This window comes from Galleria mellonella, unplaced genomic scaffold (assembly GCF_026898425.1).
Source record: "Galleria mellonella isolate WM207_F2 unplaced genomic scaffold, CSIRO_AGI_GalMel_v1 utg56, whole genome shotgun sequence".
Classification (NCBI taxonomy): Eukaryota; Metazoa; Arthropoda; class Insecta; order Lepidoptera; family Pyralidae; genus Galleria; species Galleria mellonella.
The window spans coordinates 5,070,127-5,090,620 of NW_026442117.1; the positions used below are offsets into that span (position 1 = coordinate 5,070,127).

At 32.8% G+C, this 20,494-nt stretch overlaps 1 protein-coding gene across 2 annotated transcripts; it reads right to left on the reverse strand.

Moving 5' to 3' along the window:
- Positions 1-5,318: 5,318 nt before the first annotated feature.
- On the reverse strand, positions 5,319-20,250 carry LOC113515951 (outer mitochondrial transmembrane helix translocase). Of its 2 annotated transcripts, none has more exons than XM_026900258.3 (8): positions 19,897-20,250; positions 15,576-15,684; positions 13,786-13,930; positions 12,459-12,626; positions 11,403-11,531; positions 10,903-11,042; positions 9,405-9,533; positions 5,319-8,909 (listed from the first exon to the last, which is right to left on the reverse strand). In XM_026900258.3, the coding sequence occupies exons 1-8, from the start codon at positions 20,067-20,069 to the stop codon at positions 8,745-8,747; spliced, it is 1,158 nt and encodes a 385-aa protein (XP_026756059.1). In that variant the 5' UTR covers positions 20,070-20,250; the 3' UTR covers positions 5,319-8,744. The 2 variants fall into 2 exon arrangements, with proteins under 2 accessions (XP_026756059.1, XP_026756060.1); XM_026900259.3 differs by having other exon boundaries at positions 15,576-15,672; positions 19,897-20,249.
- Positions 20,251-20,494: the final 244 nt, after the last annotated feature.

Sequence of the window (20,494 nt, forward strand, 5' to 3'; positions counted from 1 at the left end):
GTTGATCCTCTTTCATCATCATTTCAATCATTTGTATGGAAACAGTCTATCTATAGTCGCTATTTCTATTAGAAGCCAAATTTGGACTACTTATACAAAAAAGAGCTACATTACTTGGAATGTTCATACGAGACAGCGGTTTTCTGCATAACTAGTTGCTATTAACTTATTTAAATATATTTTCTTTTCTTTCCAGATGCTGAACTGGACATTATATTGAAACTGCTGACAGAAAACGCCAACTTATATAATTATGAATAAAACAACCAAATTAACTCTATTAACTTTATTGCTTTTATTTACATAATAAATATAACAGCCACGAAATACAACAACCATTTGTAAACCTTTAGGTTTCGTATCGTATCACTTACTGGCTGTAATAAACACTACGAAAGCAGTCACAACGCACCAATAACCAATCAAACGTACCGCGGACAACGCGCCGTCTCGTTTTCGCTGCTGCGAATCTTATATTGCGAGAAAGAGACAGGACTATTGACGTTCCGTTTCACGTATCCGCGGTGTAGGGCTAGTGACAGACTTGCAACGATCGATTACGGAAAATAGTAGTCTTTAGAAGATTACTATTTTCTTTATTCTTATAAATGTAAAACGTGCAATCACCTTTCTTAGCCATAACCCATATTTTTTACTACAATATTAAATACAAAGAAAGTTAAGTTTAATTATTGTATTTTTACTTTTTTACTAGCCACTCAGTATTTATGGTCAAATATTTCATTTTTCTATTGCTTTCTACTAATATATAAAAAAAAATCAGCACAATCAAGTAATAAAGGTAAAACCGTTCCGTTACAACGACTTCAAACTTTGCATATCTAAAATTCACAAGATCATTTTTAATCACTGTAATAAATTAAAAAATAACTACACAGCACGTTTGGTATATATGATATTTCTATATACAAAATCATGGTAGAAAAATTAAATAAAAAAAAAGAGTTATACAGGAGTCGAATCAGTAGTGTATGAAAATTTACTAGATATTTGAAGATATGAAAATGAATGTACTAGAAATATTTTCCTACATAAGCACATAGTTCTTAGTATAGAAATTGAAAATAAGTATTTTAATACGGAAATACTTGTCTATTGATAAAAAGAGATAAAAGAAAGAGAAAACACTACTAACTCACACAGCAATTATATCACTCGAAGTCCTGTTTGTGCAAATTAAATAAGCAAATGTAACAAACCGTACGTTTTATCACTAGAGGGAGTTTTAGTCGCTTTGTATCGCGTGTCAAATAATTTCGTTTACAACGTAATTATTCCGTTGTGTTTAATGTTTTTTTTTATACAACTTAGAATGGCAAACAAGCTGACGGCCCACCTGATGGAAAGTGGTAACCGTCGCCTACAGACATGAGCAGTACCATGCACATAACAGAGTATACTGTTTCGCCCATGATTCCCCCCATGCGTTGCCATTCCTGTTACAGTAATTGTATGTAAATGTAAATACAGCGAACGCTTTATATAAGCAACCTCTCTTAAAGCAACATTCTTTATATTTTATTTATTCTCCTCAGCTTAATTAGTAAAATAAACAAGTAAAAATATTTTCCAGACGATAAGTATTTTTATACTCCTTTTTCCCTATAAATAACTTTCCCAAAAAAAAAAAACCTTTTTATTGAGATTGTTTCAAATGAGTTACTTATTATAGAGCGTTCATTGTATTTATTTATTTATTATAGGATTCCATAATGGGGTTGCTGATTTATTGGAACAGGTCTGATTATGAACCCTGTTGGGCACAGCGAGTAGGAGAGAGCACTACCTTTTTTACTTCATAAGAAAAGTTAATAAGTTCAAAAGAATATTATAAAACATATAAAATTCTTTCACAATACATACATATTTCTTTGCATTTATTATTATTTATAAATAACATATATCCCTTTCAGACCCAAGATTTTATTTCTTTCAGATTAAATATATTTCCGTGTTTTGGTGCCAAGCCATCTTGTCGGCACGCACGAGACTACTGCACCACCTAACCGCTAAAACGATTTCTTATTGGCTGGTTTAGAATCTCACTATCGTGTTATTTCAGCTTCGTGCGTATAAATGATTTGCGGTTTGAGAATTGTTTAAAGTTACAACTCACGCCCGTATCGTTCAGGTCTGAAAGGGATATATAATATGCATATATTTTGTATATGTGTAGGAATTATGGTATTTATTACTAAAATCTGAATTTATATAATATAAACATACATATTACATTGTCACTGCACTGGGTTGACTGGAAGAGATCTATTTTAGAAATAAGCCTACCCTTGCTAACAAGTTGTTAAACTAATCGCTGCATACGTTTTTTTTCAACTACAATAAAGAATATTTATTTATATATTAAAATCATAGGAAACCTTTACAAATACAATAAATAATTTTATTTGTATCTTTAAAGTTTAATTTGTTTTGTCTTTAAAAATATAATAAAATTACGTTATCAGTAGTATTGAAGATTTTTTACATAACAATTCAAAACTGATCAAATAAAAAATTAATAGGTATTTAATTAATTAAAAAACTGCTTACAAAGCGACTAAAGCATGTTACAATACATTTTATATATTTATTATGTCTACAAATATTCAGAACGAACGATGGCAAAACTTAACAATTTAAACACACAGCCTACACTTAGCCCTCATATCATAAACAGCTAGATAATAAAAAAAAAATCCGTAAAAAAGCCTGATCTGGGCATAGACAAGCGTTGACATTATCCAGTTTAGTCGAGTTTTACTCTATACTAATAAAGTGGACGTGTTTGTTTGTACGCGCTAATCTTTAGAACTACTAGTTGGATTTGAAAAAATCCTTTTGCATTTCTTGAGGTTATAGGTTATTCAACAACACAGTACAACTACAGGCAAAGCCGCAGGATTACAACTAGTATAACAATAGCTAAATACATAATTAGCCTTCAAATGTTTCATGGCACGCAAATGGCAATGTGGGCGTTCGCTTATCGCGTATTTTGTTACACTTTTGTACTGTTACAGTCAGTACTATCGAAATGTTTGTCCTTGCCACATCCTGAGCATTTGGAATAGGTATTATTTGCTTAGATTTATAATTTGAGCATAATCTATTTATTTGCGGTCAATTATTTCAAATTATAACAAAAAAAACTTGATTAAATACTTAGTTTTATCAATTAAACCATTATTTTCACTAAAGAAACAAGTAAAAAAAAAATTTTAAGTTTCCATACTGAATTGATACTAAACTGAACGCAACCTGAAAAGTAACTTTTGAAATAGTTTTATACACGTATATACATATATACATACATACATATATATATATGTGTGTATATATATATATATATATATATATATATATATATATATATATATATATATATATATATATATATATATATATATATATATATATATAAATTGTGAATATATTTGTTGTCAAGTAACTTATCGTCTCTTTAGACATGCAAAAAATACGATAAGTCCATCCTAAGGTTGGCTGGAAGAGTTCGTTCGCCATTTACGCGATAAGACCTCTCATAGTTGCCTCTTTATCTTACTGTAATTATGGTTTTTTTATGTATGTATTGTTATATAATTGTATCATTATTTGAGGGAAACAATAGTTTTCATTCATTCATTCAATCATAAATTTTACCGCCATTTATTTATTCCAAACGGATAATGTCGACGCCATACTAATTCCAGATAAAATGCACACAACATGTCTACGCATAATAATATTTTTAAGTAATAGATAATTATTTTACAACTACCATTATACGCCACTAGAATCCGCTTTTAGCTTTGCAATAAGATGCAAATAAAATTATTTTATTTGGATCATCACATTTGGTCTATTTGCTGATATACTATTTAACAATTTCGTAATTTTAGTAATTGAAAATAATGTCAGAAACGCTAAAAGAAATATTGATCGTTGATGTAGTAGTGTAGGACGACTGCCAATAGATGGAGCTACGAGCCCGAATGTTTTGTATGAAATCAATGAATAGTGGTCTATGGTCGTTTCTTATGGCAGTCTATGGGAGATGTTTATAAAAAAATTACGTGAAAAAAAATTACAATTATTTTCATTTCTTGTATTCCTATTTTCTTACTATATTTACTTATTGATGTGTATGTTACGCTATATACATTATGACAGGTACTATTGACAATATTGACGATGTGTTTAATCTAAATAGAGTATTTCATATAATTAGTGATTTGTTTGGTACACATTCCATTGCACTTTTCATTAGACATATATTTTATTAAGTAATAACTATCATGAGTCATACTGTATTGTAGTTATATATGTTGGATTTACTTACGTTTTAAATTCGGAGATGCCCGATCTAATTATTAGCACCTTGGCCAGACGCACGGTTACAGCTACAAACAGCAAGCTGGTCGTACAGTGCTGCTCGTAACAGCCGTGAACCGCGCTCATGAATGTAGACTCCTATTGAGCTCGAAACTAGTCGAGCATCTCCGATGTTAAAACACGAGTACAGTCGACATAAATAAATACAATGTATTTTTTTTTGTATATTAATTCCAACAAAGTTTCTAGTCCATACTTTATACTTTAAGGCTAGTGACACGTTGACGGAATAACCACCGCGAATCTTCCGAGGTCTTATATATATAATTGTTGTGTATTATTAAAGCGGATATATATTTTAACGTGTTATATAATACCTATTTTCACAGTACATGTTGAATTTGTGTCATGTATCTATATCATGTCAGAGAGTTTGTTTGTTTGTATGTTTGTCAACTCAACTAATCGTTATGAAATTTGGTATACACGTATTACATGAGATGGCGAAGCACAGACTTTTTATACAGGTCAGTTAATATTTTTTTATACAACATAGAATGGCAAAAAAGCTGACGGCCCACCTGATGGCAAGTGGTAACCGTCGCCTATAGACATGAGCAGTACCATGGATATAACAGAGTATACTGTTTCGCCCAAGATATCCCCCATTCGTTGCTATTCCTGAGGACTCAGGTGATATTCCTCTGTACCCAGTAAATTCACGCCATATCCCACCCTTCAAACCGAAACACAGCCATGCAAACACAACTGCTTCACGGTTGAAACACGAATGGGACAGACGTACTCAAGCAAATCGACTTTTGTACAAAGTCTCCCTCTGCGATGCGCCATGCGAATAAAGTCACGGGTAGAAGCTAATATATATATATATATATATATATATATATATATATATATATATATATATATATATATATATATATATATATATATATATATATATGTAATAAGATTTCCGCGGAAGATTCGTTTACATGACACTTGCCTAATTCTTTCAATAAAAATCTCGTATCTCATGCAATCATATTTACATATAATAAATTTATCTACTCTTTAAATAGGACCAAAATAGTATGTTATGTTTCTGTCAAAATTGCATCACCCAAAAGTTATATGACTTACAACTACTATGTTTTTATTACCAAGAAATAAAGTCGAAATTCGTATAACACATTTAGTTTTAAAGAGATTTCTCTCGTCAGAATTGCCAAGAAAGAGAGACAAAGAAATTTTATAAATTAATTACAATATTTTACAACATTGCGACTACGACGGAGACAGAATGTACAGTCATATGCAATAATATGAAAACACTAATATTTTATCAGTGGTATGGGGTTAAGTCAATATGTGACAATCGGCTTTACAGTGTTATTCCCCAAAGTTAACTTTACAGTTAAAATAATTTAACGAAATTATTGTATAACGGACCACAGCTATGATTCAATGCTATTACAAAACAAGTTTATTTTGCTCTGGAGATAAACACGATTGCCTTGCCAAATTCCAAATTATTTTCAAAAATTTTATAATAAATGTCAATCGGGTTGATGTAAGGATTCTATCTATATTCCACTGTAAAATGGTTTATTAAAACATGAACCCTGAAAACATTACACTTCTTTTTTGGACAGTCGTGTATTTAGTTTATACTGGCCCTTAGGAGCTCAACTCAGACTTGATTTTTTTTTTTTTTATACATCTTAGAATGGCAAACAAGCTGACGTCCCACCTGATGGAAAGTGGTAACCGTCGCCTATAAACATGAGCAGTATCATGGACAGAACAGTGTATACTGTTACGCCCATGATACCCCCCATGCTTGAGAATATACCCGAGACCTTTGTGACACAAAGTGGTCCTAAAGTTTTTATTCTTTTTAATCCATTACATATTGTTATATATGACTGTACAATGTCTTTATAGCACATGTATATGTAATCAATATATATATCATGTAATCTAAAGTAAAAAAACAACTCTATTTTCAATACATTAAAACATAGTTTCAATTAGCGTCAAAAATATACAATCTCGCTCAATAAACATAAATCGGTAACAAATATAGACAAAGCTAGTAACAAATTCATAAGCAGTTCCTACAAATCTAATTTATATGTACAAGTTAGGCATGAGTAACACCGGTATCACTCCGATATCTATATATTGGTATCTATATATTGGATGCCGGCAGATATTGATTTCACATATCACCTATATCAGTGGGATTTCCATCCATCTTTATTAATTTCAATATTATATATTGGTAGATAAGAAAGAAAGAAAAAAAAGCAAGCACTAGTGTATCTTGGCTATGTGCCACGTCCTTTTGGACATAACACTGATTGAATAACCGTTATTTAATATATCCGTTATTGACCAATATATAGATACTGTGACTCCAATATACAGCTATATATTACACATCCCTAGTACAATTTGTTTGACAAATTGCTGCAAAACTCGCTTGCGTGAATCGAATAATTTTTTTTATCTACAATATTTTCCCAATTAGCTTCGTACTAACACGAACGTCAATTAAGTTATCCCGAAGTCTTAAATATAAATATGTCTATAGCGAAATGGATAAAACATTTATGTATAATATAGATTGTGAGAAATTACACCATTCGATTTGTAGCTTATGGACATATCTTTAAACATATATGATTTTCATTAACCATCATAGTGTTCCATATGTGAAGGGTTGTTACTAATGGGGACTTGCGGCCCCATCGTTAGCAATATACTCACAATCTACATATGTTTAGTCCTTACGCATGAAAACCCGCGATATGTTACTAGGGGACATACGGGACCCAAAACCACATCTAAATAGGAATGAGCGATATTCATTAACGTGACAATAGGACAGTGTTTTTCAAAGTGTGAGTCGCGATCCTTTGGGGGTCTCCGAACCTCTACAAGGACGTCCCGGAAGGTCGCGAAGCAGTGAAAAATCAACAGTTCTGTAAATACATCAATTAATCAATAATACATAATGAAGTATCAATAACAGACATCGATTACATGTCTGTTTTAGATACTTTATTATGTATTATATATTTTATTTTATCGATATCTAACTGTGAATATAAATAGATACAACTGTACGGATTTCATAATAAAATTCATACACATTCCAAAACCGTGGAGGGTAGGGGGTCGCAAGATTTTTTTACATAATAAGGGGGTCGCGTCGTGAAAAAGATTGAAAAACACTGCTTTAGGAAAATTTATTTATTTATTTATTATATTTACCAACTAAGAGAGCTCGACAGTTTCTCAATTCGCTCCCTTGGAAAATATCGACATATCGATACCACAAGGAGATAATAAGTAATAAGTAGTGACCCTTATATTTTTTTTGGCATAAGTTACATGGGCATACCTTAGTGTTAAAATTAATATCGATATTGTAAATATATATATTCTGTACACGTATATCGACTTATCAATAACGATATTTCGACAATACCGCTCATCCCTACATCTACAACACTGCACTGACAAATAGCCACACAAGTACATCATACATTTTGCCTATAACCAACTAATAAAGCTAATTATAATGCAACAAAGAATTGAATCGTTAGACACGATTGTGAAACTCAGTCCTCGCTAGAAAAGAACAAACAAATTTGTCGATAGACACATTTTCGCTACCGCATGTATGAGACAGAAGGAGACACGATGTTTAGCACCATGTTCTTTCTCGTACGAGCAGTAAATAAGATATCTATCAATAAATTCATTTACTATTAACCTAAGAGAACTGGTAATGACGTGATAAAAAGACATTTTTTCTTTAGAATCTGTAATCGTTAAAATGTCGTTAGAAAAATATACTACTGGAGTTTGTTGTCTTTTTATAATTCTGTGAATATGTAACTAACTTTTTTATTTGTGATAAGCAATCACAATTGGATCGATTCTGACATACTTCTCTCCATATTTGTGTCTAAACTCTATTATTTAAAAAAAAAAACAAATTAATTTGTGATGCTAAGAAATAAGTATAGCCAATCAACCCTAATATTGTCTTACCGTTAGTTACTATAAGATCGTATTAAATGATTTTTGTTAAATTAAAAATTAAGTAAAGTTAGTTTTTGTCAACATAAATTACATTACATGACAAATGCTACATGTATTTACATGTCTAAAGCATGTAACAGGCATATAACATGATGAAGGCATGTAACAAGCATGTTACATGACACAGACATGTAACAGGATAATTGATGCCATTCAATGTAGGAGATAGGAACCCGAAGATTTCCATTAGCCTCCTGGAAACTGACTCCAGAATATCTAACATCATGTTGTTCATCTAACGATTGAATACTTTGTACATCACCTGTGGGCACCTAGTCGAGTTCTATCCGCATAGAGGGCGCGAGTGTGCCGCACTGTATCTTGGACTCCTTGAGTTTGTTGAGTGAGAGCCGTAGATCGCCCATGGTGATAGGACGCACCGCGTCCACGTACTCGTCATCAGAGTCCGAGTTGTTGGTCGCGTTTTTGGCTTTACTCTGGAATATTTTTTTTTTATTTTTAGTGTTTGGTTTTATTGATGGGCAAGCAATTACTTTTACAATCACGTCTGTGAGTAAGAATACAATATGCCACCGCACATTTTCAATCTCAGAATGTGATAAGAAGCTAATTGTCTTTTGAACCTTTTGAAGTACAGTTATTGTGACTACGTTGAAATCAAACAAATTGACATTATTGTTTTTTAATATTTTTCGCTATAAAGGGTACAGAGGAATATCATGGGCGAAGCAGTATACTCTGTTATGTCCATGGTACTGCTCATGTCTATAGGCGACGGTTACCACTTTCCATTAGGTGGGCCGTCAGCTTGTTTGCCATTCTAAGTCGTATAAAAAAAAATACAGTAAACTTTAGTTTCACAATTTACCTCTATTTCATAACTAGGTAGTGAATATAGTAGTAATTAAATAGACAAAAAAAAAAGAGTGAAATAACAATAAAGTTTGAGAACCACTGATATAGGTGCTTACCTGTTCCTCCCTGGCGAGGTCTTCCCTTGCAAGGTCCCGTACTCGGTAGACAGCGGCCTGTCGACACAGCTCGTGTAGGTCAGACCCTGAGAATCCTTCAGTGGCGCTCGCCAGGCGTTTGAAGTCGATCTGTTCAATCACAGAAATCATTTATTATATTTTTAATTATTAAAATAACTTTATTTACTAAAAGAAAATATGGTACAAAACGTGGACTTAATGCTAGTAGCATTCTCTATCAGTCAACCTTTGGGATGAACAGTGAATCACGAACGCGGCACTACATTATTGAAATAGGTAAAGAAAATAAGAACTAATAATATAAAATATATATATATATATATATAATATACAAAATAACCTGGCCGTGTGGTCCCGGCATAGAATAGGCTACCCCTACATTCCCCGTAGGTGTTGTAAGAGACGACTAAGGGAGGGCGAGAGATGGGCAGCAGCGTCCCTCTTAAAACATCTCTATTGCCTAACTGCGGTTGTCAACCCGCCTACCAAGCGTGGCAACAACTGACAAAATTACGAGAGAGATTTATCACAATAATGAATGAAGATGTCAGTAGGGGCCGCCCTAGTCGGACGTATGTCGACCAACTAGGCGACGTACTTTGAATCGAAGCATTTGGCGTTCCATTGTTTCTGCCTACCCCAATGTGAGACAGGCGTGACAGATATAATGTATTTTTAAAATAGACGCGTGCCACTTGGGAAGTAACTAACATAAGTATTCTTTATTTATGCAACTAGAATGGCAAACAAGCTAACAGCATTAAACATTATTTATGATATTGTTTGTTAATAATTTTTTTAGATGTATTTAAAATCTGAATGTAATAATTATATGAAATTGACTTGTATATGTAATTTTGAAGTGTTCAACATATTTCTGTATACTGTATAAACCGTAACCGACATAGCAAGAAGGATAAGCAAGTTGAAGTGGCAATGGGCTGATCACATAGCTCGAAGAATCGACAACCGATAGGAGAGAGCAAACGCAGTATAGGACGATCGTCCTAGATCTAGTAGGGGGATCCCCCTACTAGATGTAGTTACAACCTCAAACGCATTGTAGGGAATCAGTGGATGCAGGTGGCTCAGGACCGTTGCTTATGGCAGTGTATGGGAGATACCTATGTCCAGCAGTGGACGGATAATGACTGAAATGATGATGATGATGATGATGTATAGACTAAACACGTTTGAACAAAATTGTATTGTTAACATTGTTACGAGTGTACACCACTAGTTGTAGATTAGATCTGGCAACACTGAATCACCTCTATACTGTCGTCCATCATGGCGTAAGTACCACTCTCTAATAAAATAAAGGATTTATAATTATAACACTGCCCTTTCTTTAGAATAGGGCTCCTTGTCTGATGTATATGTATGTTTCACAAACAAAAATCTTTAATATTGAAAACAAATTGATTTAGTCGGTCTAAGAACGGTGTTTGGAACTCATCGGTCTAAAACTACGTACGTCTGTGGCGACAGGCTCGGAGCGCAGGATGAGCTGCAGGATGCGCTCGCGCTGGTTCTCGCTGGGCATGGGCACGTGGAACGTGGCCGGCATGCGTCGCTGGATCGCCTTGTCCAGGTCCTGGGGCCGGTTCGTCGCACCTGCATACATTTTTTAATATATATATGTATATATCAAGACCTATCAAACAGCTTAACTTTGTTGTATCAGCTTAACTTTGTTGTATATGTATATTCTGTGTGTACGGACATAGAATAGGCCACCACTTCACATTTCACATTGTGAGTGTCGTAAGAGGCGATTAGGGGAATTTATGATCGAGGGATGGGCAGTAGCATCCCTCTTAAAACATCTCTAAAAACCTAATTGTGTTTGCCAATCCGCCTGACAAGCGTGGCAAATACTGACAAAACTTCCCTAATGGTGAACGCTTATGTTCAGCAGTGGACAGTTAAGGGATGAAATAATAATAATAAAAAATATAATTAATCAAGACTCACCCATAATGATGACAGTACAGCCAGGGTCAGTGATGAGTCCGTCCCATAGCGACATGAACTGCGTCTTCATCATCGCCGTCGCTTCGTGGTCGTGCTGCGTGCGCGTACGCAGGAACGATTCGATCTCGTCTGCGCATAAAAATTAGACATATCTAAATGTTTAGTCCCCAAGATACAGGTCTGGCCTAGTTTGGGAACTGATGGTAATGCAGATATTTTCTCATTGAATATAAATTGTAAAAATTGTAAATTGTACCTAGCTAATTTCTATGTATCCTTGTTATGTGAAGTGAAATTCTGATGTAGTTTATCTGATTTTAAAGTGTCATACTAATAGATGTGTGACGAAAATCAATAATCTAAAATAAGTGGACTTAATCACATTTAATTTACTTAGATCAGTGTTTCCCAACCTTTTTTGTGCCATGCCACACTTGAATATTTCTAAAATTTTTATGCCCCCATACGTAATTTTTCTCAACAAAGTTTACTTGCCGACTCTAATAGCCCAGTTGACTTTTATATATATATATGGTTATTTGATAAGAATTATTTTGTTTAATTCCACTACCATTAGTATGTGTGCGACTGCCAACACTTGAAGATTGACCACTATTGTTACTACCAGAAAGTCTACAACCTTCCATATTAGCCCCCAATTTCCGACCATCATTCCGTCCACGCACGTTTTGCGACACATGTTACACTTCTAAACGAGGCATCTTCGGGCTAATTATTAGATTACTTTGCCTGAAGATGATATCACACACATACTAATGGTGGCGGAATTAAACAAATTAATTCTAATCAAAGAACCAGTAGACTTCCACAAGATGATGCTTATTTCAGTAATATATATATATATATATATATATATATATATATATATATATATATATCTTTGTATTACCATTGGCTGAATAGCTATTTGGTATTTACTGTTTGGCATTTTCTAGTGCTTAACATGGCATAATAATAATACTTTAGTTGCTAATTTGGATTTTGGATCAGCACTAGCTTGAACAAGGATTGTATTGGGAAAAACAAACCACTTACCAATAAATACAATGCAGGGCTGCAGTTTGACAGCGAGGCTGAATACAGCTGCTGCGAGCTTCTGAGTCTCCCCGTACCACTTGTCAGTGAGCAGTGACACGTCCAGGTTAATGAAGCTCATATGGGCCTCCTTCGCGGTAGCTTTAGCTATCAGAGTCTTGCCGCAACCTGATGAAGATAACAGTTTATCAAATACTAGTTTTATTATTATTATTTCAGTTATTAACTGTCCCCTCCGGGGGGGTTGGTAACGGCAGTTAGGCTTTTGGAGATGCTTTATGAAGGTCGCTGTTCTTCATCTCCCTACCATTAAATTCCTTTAATCGCCTCTTACGACACCCACAGGAAAGGAAGAAGTGGCCTATTCTATACCGGCACCACATGGATACTTAATTTTTTTTAGCACAGGTCATATGAACATGCGGCTCACCTGATGGTAAGTGACTACCGCCGCCCATGATCACCCACAACACCGACGGCATTGCAGGTTTGCTGCCTGCCAGCCTTTTAAAAAGGAATATGCTATTTTCTTGAAGGTTATGATGTCGTAATATATCCTTATTGATAGCATAAATGGGAAAGCGAGTTTGTTTGTTATAAACGACAAATACAAAAACACGCACATTTATGACGCTCGTATTACTAGGATTTTTTTTTGATGGGTGAAAATGGTATGGTAACCCCGCCTGCGCTAACGGGATACGCTGGCGGAGCACCAGTGAAGAGTGATAGATGAGAATGAAAACAGGCTAGTTAGCCCATCATGATGAATTCATCAGGAATTAACCATGATAGTTTCCAGGGAGAACCGCGAGGAGGTCGACCTGGTTGGGTATATTGCTAGCAATAGGATTCTCAGTCTCCATTACTAACAATCCCTTTCCCCCTGTATTACTAGGATTAGATAATAATTTTAAAAGATTGTTTCAAATAAAACCGACTTCAATTGTGAAAAAAAAAAAACAGTTATTCTGATTTGAAAACAAAACTACTGAACCGATTTTAATAACATTACTATTAGACCAATCTGTAAGTAACCTTACAAGTAAAAAAGAAATTTCCAAATCCATTTAGAACTGACCGAGTTATGAGTTAACAAACATAATTTTGAGAACATAAAATTGAGACAGAAGAGACAGAGAGAGAGAGAGAAAGAAAGAATTGAGAACCTTTTCCTTTTTGAAGTCAGTTGGAAATATTACATTATTGAAATTAAATTTCATTTAGAATTTTCTTTCAGATGTATGTGACAGTTATATGAACGACCACTCTCTGTCTACCACATCAGGGACCACAGGATACCGATACGATGTCAAATGCAACCTACCAGGTGGGCCGTGCAGTAAAACTCCTTTCGGAGGTTGCGTGAGGCGGCTGTCGGCGAAGAGATCCCGCTTCTGTATTGGCAGAATAACAGTCTCACGTAGCTCTTGAATCAGATGGTCCAGGCCAGCTATGTCTTTCCAGTTCACCTGCGGAATTTTAATTGTAATTTATTTTATTCTTTGTTTTACACTAATTTATCTATATGTATTAATCTGAGTATTTTCTATGTTAAAAATATTTGTCTATAAGTTAATCAGCTAACATTAAGTTTAAATATACTATGTATTTTGATATCTGATAAATATAATTACCTACAAAGATTTACATGCTATATAAAATGGCGAAACAATACTGAAGATTAAAAAAAAAACAATTTGTAATATCTTATTATGTAACTAAGTTTCTGGCAAATAAATTATTATTATTATCTTGCAACTAGTTAGTTACAAATTAACTTTTCTAACTAAGAAAACAAAGTTAGCTTTCCTTAGCTTAAAGACTAGAGGACGTTAAGTAACATATCCAAAAGTGTTTATAAAGGAACGCACGTAATCCGAGAAAGAAGAGGTTTCGAATCAGTTGCTCGAAAAGACTCAAGATTTATATAATATGTTATTACATTTGTTCTAAGAATTAAATATTATAATCTCACAAAATTACAGTTATTTTGGTTTAAAACTCAACTACTGAATCGAGTTTCATAAAATTTCATATGGAGCCAATCTGTAAGTATATCCTTATAGATAAAAAAAAAGAATTTTCCAAATCAGTTTAGAACTGACAGAGTTATCGAGAGATAACAAACGAAAAAAATACAATCGACTTGAGAACCTTTTTTTTTTAACTTGATTGAAAACACATACTACTTTTGAACTGTTTCCCAAAACTGTGCATTACAAATCGTAACCATGTTCATAATTATATAAGACAGTAAGAAAGTAAGAAATTTTAAGCAATTATTATCATTTCGTGTCATTTTATATTATAAAAAAGCACGTTACATTGTATTTGAGACTGATAATTAGCGAATGTTACTTTGACCTTGTATAAAAGACTTAATGGCCTATTTGTTTAAATGGACATTTCAGTGTTCATTTATGATAATATATTACCTACATGACGCAGGTCACAAAGAAATGCGGATAACTAGCAGTTTACGGAATATTGTAATCTATTATCTATTATATTATGTTTAATAATACAAGGCTTCATGAAATTATATCAATTATAATATATATATATATATATATATATATATATATATATATATATATTATTGATGATATTCTTGTACGATCAATTGACCTACTTTCATCTTTACCTAACATCCTTCACTTCCTCTCCGTCAAAATATCCAGTAAGAAACTTCACGCATGGATAGGGTATTTTATTATCTGAACTAATTTGTTTAATGATACTAAGAATAGCAAACAAACTTATCACCCACCTGATGATATGATGATGATAGAAAAGTATATTATTAGGGAGTAACATGAGATGCATTTTATTTAATTTATCTATATACTAGAGCTGCAGATCTACTCTTGCATATAATATCAATATCAGTCTAATCTATTGCCAATGATAATTTTATACTGCACTCATGAAACAACAGTTAGGAATTAGGTTATTATTGGGATCAGTTTACAGTTTGACCAGTTGTACTAATATGCATCTATCAGAACAATATTGGAACATTATGCCGATAGTGTTGCAATTCGAGAGTGCGAAACGTCTCAAGTTCAATATCAATTTATTTTAATAGTAACCCCACAAGTAGTTAATACTTACATTAATTTCATCAGGCACGACAAGCTGCGATGCGATGATCATTTCGTGGTCGCTGAGCTTGTCCAAAGACAGCGAGTGTCTCCCGCCCAGGCCGGCTCTGCAAGACACCCTTAACACATGCACACTCTATATAGTGGCTATTTAAAAAACATTATGTTCTAAATTTGTTCAAAGAATGTTGAAAAAAAAAATATTTGGAAAGAATGGTATGTTTTGAAAACACTATTGTAAGGATGCCACGATATCTAATATACTAATACAATAAATAATACTGGAGTGGGAAGACAGTGACCACACAACCATAAAATTAGAGATATTCTCTCTACTAGTATTCAAGACATCTTTTACCATCACACCACTCACCATGGCAGGCAATTCATCTTCCCACCCTAGAACTAAAATAGTCATGCACAGTGCTGTGGAATAAGCTCTCTGCCAAGGTTTTCCCTATAGACTGCAGCGTGGGGTTCTTTAAAAAAGGACGTGATGAGGTTTCTTAAGGGTGGGCAACGCACGTGTTATAGTCGTCCATAGTAACCCCGATTACCAGCAGATTGGCAGCATGCTTGTTTGCCACCTTAGTAGTACATAAATAAAAAATGGCAAACACAAATTCAAGACTGAGAGTCGAATCTATGGATACGTCTTATTTCGTCAGACAAAATATTGAATTATTATTAAAAAAAAATAGACTGCCAGTAACTATAATTAAAAAAAGATAAAAAATAATTGTTTTGTAAAAATATTTATTTCTCAGTCACGGTTGAATGGATTTAGATGAGGCAAAGGCATGTTACGGTTAGTTATTTCATTAAAATATCAATTGGTATGATTGGTCACAGTCATCACACATATTCTAGGGTTGGCACACATCTCAATCAGCTAATAACTGTTTTATCTCACATCCAAAGTCCTACCTGCACTACATAGCAAGCTGTGGTATTTACTAATACTATCATTGGGGGGGGGGGGGGGGGAAGGGATTGTTAGTAATGGAGACTGAGAATCCCATTGCTAGCAATATACCCAACCAGGTCGACCTCCTCGCGGTTCCCCCTGGAAACTATCATGGTTAATTCCTGATGAATTCATCATGATAGGCTAACTGGCCTGTTTTTATTCTCATCTGTCAACCTTCACTGGTGCTCCGCCAGCTTATCCCGTTAGCGCAGGCGGAGTTACCATATCATTTTCACCCACCAAAAAAAAAACTATCATTGGGAGAAAGATATAACAACAATATATCTCATCAGGTCAACCTCCGTGTGGTCTTTTTTTTGTTCATTTTTTGGAGTTTGTCACACTGGATTAATTGACCTGCTTTCATCTTCACCCATCATCACTCACTGGTGCCAGTGCATACCAATAGTACAAATAGGGCTACCATTCTATTTTCACCCATAAAAAATACTATGATTATAACTAAACAATGGGTCATTCTAAATGATAACAAAGAACTAATTATTATTATTAAACAAAACTTAATTGTACTTGAAAAATATCGAGGCAGATTTATGTTTGTCAAAATAATGATTTCATGGCATCCCTACACTACCATGCATAATGTTTTTAGTTAAACAGCCACAATGTAAAGTGAACAAACACAAAATAAATTGTTAAAGAAATATTAATTAAACTTACAACTGAAGCTAGCTACAAAGATGATTTTTTTTTTATATGCTAGAAATGTGGTTATAATAATGGTCTTAAATATAATAGATCTACACATTTCGCCTTATCTAAAGGCATTTCATCCCTATTAACAATATAAAGTTGAATATAATATATAATGTTGGATTTTTGTTTCTAACTATAGCTTAAAATATATATTTTTTTATTATTTAAACTCAAAAATTGATACATGATTAAAACAATATAGTCAATGAAACACTTTAATGCTATATTGCTAGTTACATCTGAACCTATCTAATCTTATTTTATTGTTGTACAAATAAAAAAAAAATACCAACAAAATGAAACACTAACTTCAATTCTGACAAAACCAATTACATAGATTTAAAAATTAAACTACTAAACTGATTTTGATAACATTATTATGGGATCAATTTGATCCTTTCAGATAAAAATAGAATTATACAAATCAATTTATAAATGACCACCTGCCCCGGCTTCCCATGGGTGCACATTACATCACATCACATTAGAAACCTCTAAAATGATCAGTGTTTCTCTACAATATTATGCATGTATTATACATACAAATCTTCCTCTTGAATCACTCTATCTATTAAAAAAATCGCTTCAAAATCCATTGCATAGTTTTAAAGATTTAAGCATATATAGGGACGGACAGACAGTGACAGAGCCTTTGTTTTATACTATGTAGTGTTGAGTTTTGAAGTTAAAAACATAAAAAAAAATATGACAGAGTTGAGAACCTCCTAATTCTTTGGTGTCAGTTGAACACTAATACTTAGTAAAACATACATGAATGTTTTTGTGTGTATTAAACACACACAGTATCAATAAATATCTCTCTGCAGTAACAGAAAAGAAAGAATAATGAAATATATGGATTTTATAATTGGTACTGAGATATTAAATGTTGTAAAATTTTAAGACAAAACTAAAATTACCTATTTTTTAAATATTACCTGATATCTTTGACAATTAGTTGTTGATTATGATATTGTCAAAAGGTAATATCAAAATCAATTACAATTAATTGAAACCACTAAATTGTTATAAATTGAAGTCAGTATTTTTTTATAATATAAATATACATTCTTTCATCATTAACTTCTGAAATTTATCATAATGGAGATGTATATTAATCTCTAGATTCCATTACTAAAAAGAATAGTCTCAATTTAACAGTATCCATTAAGAACAATTTTCTTAATAATGATGATTATTGTGATAAATTGAAAAACTTTATATATTCTTTATTGCATTTAAACAATACATGCGACGATTAGTTTAACAACTTGTTAGCAAGGGAGGAACTTTAGACTAAACTAGCATTTTGCCTGCTACTTTGTATGCACAGATTTCAGAAGTAAAAAAAACAATTGAATAGATTACTTCTGGATAGTATATCAAGATGAAATATACACCAGACTTTAGGTTAGACCTTCAGGAATGCAACTGTGAAATTCACATCCAATTAGGTTCCCATTGCTATCAATATACTCTATCAGGTCAACCTTCACGCAGTTCCCTCTGGAAACCATTGTGACTAATTTATCTTTGAGTTCGTCACAATGGGCTAACTGACCTGTCTTTTCATCCTCACTGGTGCCCCACCTGTGTATACTGATAGCGCAAGCAGGTACCATTCTTTTACCATCAATTCAAAAAAACATATAGACTAAAATAATTTATAAAAATTATTGTGTTGGCATCTGTTGGTCTTATTAATACTCTAATTTTTTTTTAAATAGCTTCTATGTACAGACATTGTCTAGTTAAAAAAATATTATATTAATAAGATATAGTAGCAAGCATTGGTCTTTGAGCCTTAGATATAAAATAACAATTTAAGGTCAAAGTTCAATGTCATTTTTATATGTGATTTTGATACCTAGAATATTTTCAGTATTCAATATTAAAAATTTAAAAATGTTAATTTAGGTAACATTACTGTTAATCAGGTAATTTTACTTACCTGATTTTTTTAACTGGTAATAATTAATTGTGAGGGTATATAGCTATAAATATAATTTTAATAGTGTATAGATTTTAAAAAGGTTTTGATGTACATAAATAAAATTAAATACTGTTTATCATTCATATTGGTTGAGAATTGTAGGTCAACTTGTAAATTAAATGTTTTAATCATCCAAAATAGTCAGATTAAGGATTTTAGGAAGGAAACTTGTTTTAGGTAGAACTGTCTATCAGGTCTAGAAGTATTTAAAAAGTTTAATATGTGCAGATAATGAAACTTAGATAAAAAGAATTATATATCAATAAGAAGGTTATTATAGAAAATAGAAAATTATGACAGACATGTACTTTGTCAGACATGTCGGTTATTATACATTCTGAATCGAAGTACTTAGTCCAATTATTACTACATACACAACCTATTGACTATATAATAAAGGTACTTATAATAATCTTAGGTTATAAATTCTACAACTCATAAGAACTGCGTAACAATTTGTAAGAATCCAGATATTTGTTGTAACTTAATGATATTTCTGATAGGTTAGAAAAATGGAAAAATGCAAAAGAATAATTTTTGTTATCATTGTCAGCAAGCATGATACTAAAATATAAACACAAACTGATTTTTTCTTTATATTAAAAAAATTGTAATGTTGTAACACGAGGTAATTCCGCGATCAATACTCACTTGCGTAACTGTTCGCGGGCTTTTTCTTCCGCCTTCTTTCGACTCTTCGATGTCGGATCTATTTGATTTACAAGCCATTTTATTGAAAAATAAGTCACGGCTGAGACAAAAGCAACACGAATTGCCATTTGGAACACATCATTACGCGTAAATGCCGAGCCCTCCATCACCATGAGGTATGAAAACTAAATAGATTAAAACGAATAAATTGGTAGACTGTTATCTGCAATAAAGTACTCTCCGATTTTTAATGACTTTATTAGATACTTCTTCAAATAGGATTCTTCTCCATCACGATTTGGTAAATTTTGAATCATAGATAGTATAGACTAATTTATTTGACTTTGACAGCTTAGTCATTTCGGATCGCAGGTGCTACTTTAATCTATGATGAAAGATTCCACCAAAGATTACACATTCTTTTTCTTGTTTTACTATCCTAGAAGCAAATCCTTTAAGACAAAGTTTAATTTATTTTAAAATAAACAAATTTTTTTTTATCAAATAGATTTGATCGTTATTCACCAAACTGTCTGTTTACGTCTTATATACGTGATTACTTTTTTGTCATTTCGATACGAAAGTTATTTATTTACAC

Excerpts from the sequence above, each read along its gene's own strand:
- LOC113515951 (XM_026900258.3), bottom strand. The coding sequence starts at position 20,069 with ATGGTGATGGAGGGCTCGGCATTTACGCGTAATGATGTGTTCCAAATG. Across the intron at positions 11,043-11,402 it reads CTGTACTGTCATCATTATGG|GTGCGACGAACCGGCCCCAG; the intron begins GTGAGTCTTGAT and ends AAATGTATGCAG. Across the intron at positions 8,910-9,404 it reads ACCTCGCCAGGGAGGAACAG|AGTAAAGCCAAAAACGCGAC; the intron begins GTAAGCACCTAT and ends AAAATATTCCAG.